This window comes from Pistacia vera, unplaced genomic scaffold (assembly GCF_008641045.1).
Source record: "Pistacia vera cultivar Batoury unplaced genomic scaffold, PisVer_v2 Contig461, whole genome shotgun sequence".
Lineage (NCBI taxonomy): Eukaryota > Viridiplantae > Streptophyta > Magnoliopsida > Sapindales > Anacardiaceae > Pistacia > Pistacia vera.
The window spans coordinates 136,396-142,147 of record NW_022196292.1 but is presented as its reverse complement, the minus strand read 5'-3'; the positions used below and the strand labels follow the sequence as shown (position 1 = coordinate 142,147).

General features: G+C 35.4%; 1 protein-coding gene across 2 annotated transcripts; it reads left to right on the top strand.

The window, feature by feature from the left end:
• The first annotated feature begins 801 nt into the window (after positions 1-801).
• Positions 802-2,984, top strand: LOC116145356 (putative glucose-6-phosphate 1-epimerase). 2 transcript variants are annotated; one of them, XM_031430810.1, is made up of 8 exons: positions 802-1,040; positions 1,196-1,270; positions 1,448-1,504; positions 1,586-1,749; positions 1,949-2,065; positions 2,220-2,322; positions 2,488-2,587; positions 2,785-2,984. In XM_031430810.1, the coding sequence occupies exons 1-8, from the start codon at positions 930-932 to the stop codon at positions 2,952-2,954; spliced, it is 897 nt and encodes a 298-aa protein (XP_031286670.1). In that variant the 5' UTR covers positions 802-929; the 3' UTR covers positions 2,955-2,984. The 2 variants fall into 2 exon arrangements, with proteins under 2 accessions (XP_031286670.1, XP_031286669.1); XM_031430809.1 differs by having other exon boundaries at positions 803-1,040; positions 1,931-2,065.
• The last annotated feature ends 2,768 nt before the right edge of the window (positions 2,985-5,752 follow it).

The window sequence follows — 5,752 nt, the reverse complement described above, 5'->3', positions numbered from 1 at the left end:
ATGTTCTCACTGTATCACTTTGTTCATCAGCCTATACTTTGCCTAGCATAGACTTTTTTTTTCCTTTCAAAAAAAATAAATAACAATGAAGTTTTTCAATTAAACAAAAAAGTGTTCTTCCTTATGAGGAGGGCCTAGCTCTTCCAAAGTATGCTATAATAGTATAAACAGTATAATCTTCAAGGCTTTAGGTAGAGTAGACAAGTATGTTTGATATTTAAAAATACAGGACAAAAAGATGAAGAATCCAGTAGGACAGTTTGGTATTCTTTGTAGTCTATTGAGAAATCCAGTAGGACAATTTGGTAGGGCAGTTGAAGGAATTTGAGTGCGAATTAGCCACTGTTAGGCTTATTAGAGCCACTGTTAGCCTTATTGGAACCGCTGTTTGGTTTCTATCTTGACATTGAAAGAGGTTTTGTCTATCTGGGTAATTATTATTGTTGGTCGTCTTCGTTCTCTATTTTTCTGTTGCTTTGATAGATATTGATAATGTTTGAAAGTGAGTTCTGGGTAGTTTGCAAAGGAAATCATATTACCAAGACCGAGTCTTTGAGGAGACGTGTGTTTTTGGCGGTGAAGAAAGACTAAAAAGTAGTTGGAATTTCAGTTTCATTTCACGACAATATTGGTGTGTCACAAGAAAAGTGTTGGGGCAAGTTCAGATTTCTCAACTGCTTGAGTGATTGCAAAGCCCTCTTTTTAATATTTCAAGCTCACAAATTTAGGCCAAAACATTTCCCACCTGATGTGAACCGGATTCGATCACAAAAACTCTTGTACTACTCAGTAGATCCAACCAATCCCCAGGCCATTTCTTTTTGGAGTTCCAAAGTTTGCTTCAATCATTGTGTTTTGGATTGAGAAGGAGGGCGAGAGAGTTCTGTCTTGTTTGTTTCCTCTTATATTGTCCTTATTGTATTTTCACTATGAATCATTCTGGGGCAGCCAATGATCAGAGACCAGCAGTTGAAGTTACCAAGGATAGAAATGGAATCGGTCAGGTTGTGCTTCGGAACCCTCGAGGGGCTTCTGCAACGGTCAGAATCTTTTTCCTCTTTAGTTTTTACTCATTTTAATCTTGTAATCTTTCCAACTCATTCGGTTATAAAATTCTGACTGCCAATTGCTGCTTTGGCTAGCTTAGAAAAATACATCTTCTGATTCATAAGTTGATGCTGTGACATCTTTCCAGATTAGCTTACATGGAGGACAGGTGCTCTCATGGAGAACCGACAGGGGAGAAGAGTTGTTATTCACAAGTACTAAGGTAAACTTCTGAATTTTCTATTTTCCATTTCATTGTAACTTAATTTGTAGTATAGGTATTCCAGGTGGGTGATATTTTACTATTGTGTCAAAGCATGATATATCTTATAAATCCTATAAACATTAACTGATTTTCCAATTTCTTGTCTCTTCTGTCTATGAATTCTATTAAATCCAGGCAATCTTCAAGCCGCCACATGCAGTGCGAGGAGGAATACCCATATGCTTTCCACAGGTATTTTGATGCTCAAATGTATTAGTTTTGTCATAGTCTTGACATGCCTAATTTGTGAGTTTGCTCTCCAATATGTGTTAGTTTGGGAACCGAGGATCACTAGAGCAACATGGGTTTGCCAGGAACAAGATTTGGGTCATTGATGACAATCCACCACCTTTGCATCCCAGTGATTCCCTTGGAAAGACGTATGTTGATCTGCTGCTTAAGTCATCTGAAGAAGATTTGAAGACCTGGCCACACAGGTAGATCTAACTATATAGCTACAAACCATTATGCGCCTGCAAATTAATTGAGTACATCTCAAAGATGCTAACCTGCATAATGTTGAACAGTAGAGCCTGGACCAATTGCTCACCAAAATTATTTGACTAATTATTCTGTCAAGTTGTACTTAATTGTAATGACTGGATTTGTCCTTCACAGTTTAGAGTTTCGTCTTAGGGTGTCATTGGCAGCCGATGGGTATCTTACAATGATTTCACGCATCAGGAATATCAATTGCAAGCCATTTAGTTTCTCAATTGCCTACCATACATATTTCTCCATCTCTGATATCAGGTATATATGAATATTCATAGTGGTAATATGATTGATTCTACTTTTAAGCATCTATTTTGGAAGCTATTGTTAGGGATGGAAATACTGCTAAAGCTTCAGTAAACCTTGTATAATGATGATCAGCACTAATAAAGCATATTATTTGTTCTAACAGTGAAGTGCGGATAGAAGGGCTGGAGACTCTTGACTATCTTGATAACTTATGTCAAAAGGAACGTTTCACCGAACAAGGAGATGCCTTAACATTTGAATCTGAGGTAATATTTAAAAGCTTATTAGAAAGGAACCTTCTGGTGATAAAATAGGAAAAGGAACTTCTATATGCAACCACATTATATAGATCTCATAGATGTGCATGACTATACTTCATCAGTGCTGCTGCAGAAAGTTCTCACTTTTTTAGATGCTTTCCAATTTTGCAGGTTGATCGGGTTTATCTTAATTCGAAAGATGTGATTGCAATATTTGATCATGAAAGAAAACGGACATTTACTATACGCAAAGAAGGACTCCCAGATGTCGGTAAGCTTTTCTCTACTCATGTTGAAGCCAAACTATATTGGTAGTCTTTAATAGCTTATAGTACCCACCAAAGAAAAGCATATCTGCATATGACATTCTATCAATTTAGGTAATACTAAACCTCACTTATTATCCCACCCCAACCCAAAATTGGAAAGCATGACAAACGTTGACTTCATTCTTTGGATTTTACTCAGTGGTATGGAATCCATGGGAGAAGAAATCAAAATCCATGGTGGATTTTGGAGATGAAGAATTCAAACAGATGCTTTGCGCTGATGGGGCAGCAATTGAAAAACCAATCACTTTGAAGCCAGGTGAAGAATGGACAGGGCGGTTGGAACTTTCTGTAGTCCCTTCAAGTTGATCCTATTGCAAGTTCTTTGAAGATTAAACAGAAAAGAATGATACGAATAAATTACTCGAAATCTTGATTGATGTTGGTAAATTTTCAGTATTTGTGATGAAGAAACAAATAAGGACCGTTCTTAATCTGATAAATTACTGTCATGATGACAAAAATGATAGTTCCTGTAAGGGAAGTGGAGATATTTTTATTGTATCTCCTTTGTAGCAATAACTTCAAATGTATAAAATCGTATAGGATTGTTAGACTTCTTATTCATCAATGATAAAAGTTATTGCACATGTTGAAGCAGGACCTGTTCTTCTCTTTTTTCAGTAAATCCTTTAATAAATGATAGGTCTAACTCATTATATAGAAGAGGAATCTCATATTCCTCAGACTATGTCAACAAATATGCGACTCCAAAAAAAAAAAAAAAAAAGATGGGCAGAAGCACTCTTTTATAGAGCCAGGTTTCGATCCGGGACCTGGGGGTTGGGCCCACCACGCTTCCGCTGCGCCACTTGATTTGTTATTTATTCTGCAACACAAATATATATAAATCTTACACCACCATTTGCCAAGGCACATTTCGGTAGGTTAATAGCAGTATTAATCCAATTTAGAATCATCACATGCAGAACATAATTATCATTAGGTGTTGGTTAAATAATGAAACTACATTAATTAATTGAATTGATTCTTTCATTATTAACTTGGTAATAAAAATAAAGATGTAAATTTATTTATGTCACAATCACAATTTGAACGAATCCTTCCTTGACCACCCCAAAATTTGTCTTTGGAAGTCAAACAATTACAAACCTTACACCAATTAACAGATGCTCTTGACTCGCGTTGTAGGTGATAACAAATCATTTAGCTACTGAGTTATTATACCTATAAGTCTGTGTTTAAGTCGAAGAGAGCAATTACAAAGAAAATTATATTCCAAAAATACAACATAATAGATCAAATTGACCAAATGTTGAAGATAATGAGGTCCATGTCAATGCTATATCAATATTCCCATCTCACGATCATCAAAGTGAAGAAGAACAGACCACATCAGTGATAGGGTTTAAGAAAAACCACCAAAGGAAATAGTTACAAAAACTGGACAGGTGTTTTGACACTTGTCATAATATCAGCTAATGGCTTCCCTTCAGTTAGCTACACTTTCCATATCTTTTCAATCTAACAACTTCTTAGACAGAAGGTCCACTGCCTTTAAGTCAATTTTGATAGAGCCATCAAAGTGAAAATGTTAGTTAAAAGTTGGTTGAGCATGATTGGACTTTGCATTATAGCTTTGAGGCTTAGAATTTATAAAATATTCATCGACCTTAATAAGTGATCAAACTCCTTTAATTCGAGGGATTGAATATTCTCATGAATAGACTAAAGATCATATTCCCATTTTCGAAAACCAAAGTTTCAAAATAAAGTGGGGAACTTCTGGATTTTAAGAGGTTTCAATTTTGAATTAGGGTTGCAAAGTGGGTGAGATGTGAGAAAGGTTTGGAGATAGAAAAGAAAAGAAAAACATAAGCTGTTACATATAATGTTGTATTTGTATTGCAAAAGGTGACAACAGGAGAGGAAAAGGTTGTTATGCTGCAATCCAATCCAACGGCCTAACTCCTTACTGAAATTTCAAACCCCAGATCAACGGCCCAGATAGCCCATCACTGTAGATTCCTGAAGAAAAACAAAACCACCCCACCACTGTTTTTAGCAATTTAGGGTGTTCAAAAGCGTTAACCATTTTATCGGTTTTGAAAAATTCTTGACACCAAACAAACCGTTTAAGGAAAAACGATCGGTTAAAAAACAGTTAACACTTAAAAAAAAGCGGTTAAAGTTTGAACCGGTTTTTCCTTTTTTTTTATAAAACTTATTTTTTATTTTTCTAAATTAAATTGTAATATAAACAATACATATAAATAAAAATTAAATGCATTCATTACATATTGACCACTACTAACAATACATAAAAATTGATACAAATAGAAATGAATGAATATAATATATTTTATATATATATTTGTCAAAACCGGTTCGGTTAATCCTTTTTATTTTTTCCCAAACGAAAATCGGTTTTTTGAATTTTTCGAACCGTAACGATCTTTTTCGGTTAACTGGTTTCAGTTCAGTTCGGTTTTATTTTTTGAAATCTAATAGGCATCGTAAAGTAACAACCGAATAGAATGAAACGATCCAAAAAGCCCACCCATAACTATAAACTATGAGCCCATGTTCAATTTTGCACGAGAAAAGCAAACAATCGTGAGAACGGTGATTAGTAAGGTGCAAATTCATTTGGAGACATCAGAGTCTTGGATGATATTAGGAACAAGAAGCAAAGTAATGTGCATCTGATAACCTATAGTAATGTTGGTATCTCTTTCACTTTTCGCCAGTTTGACTTATACATACACCCCTGTTCAATATGTTTTTATCGATGGAAACACAATCTTAGTGGTCTATTTGGAATTTACTATAAACTGCCATATGACCGGTCAAGTCCAGTCTTTTTCTCTCTTCTCTGTTCTCTCGTCTTAAATTTCTTCTAAATTTTTCTCCAATTTGGGCCTGACTGAAATATAGGAAGACACAAGACCACAATGCAAGAGGCTTTGGCCTCAATTATAAGGGCAAACCAAGCCTATCTGAAACCCTTTAAATCCGAAATTCTTTCTTCGAAATCAAGCCAAATCTAGGGGTGAGGTTTGGTACCTGCATTTTTCAGAACCGAAACCAGAATTGCAACAGTGCAGATTCCTAAAAAAAGGAACCGAAACGGAACCGCACAATAC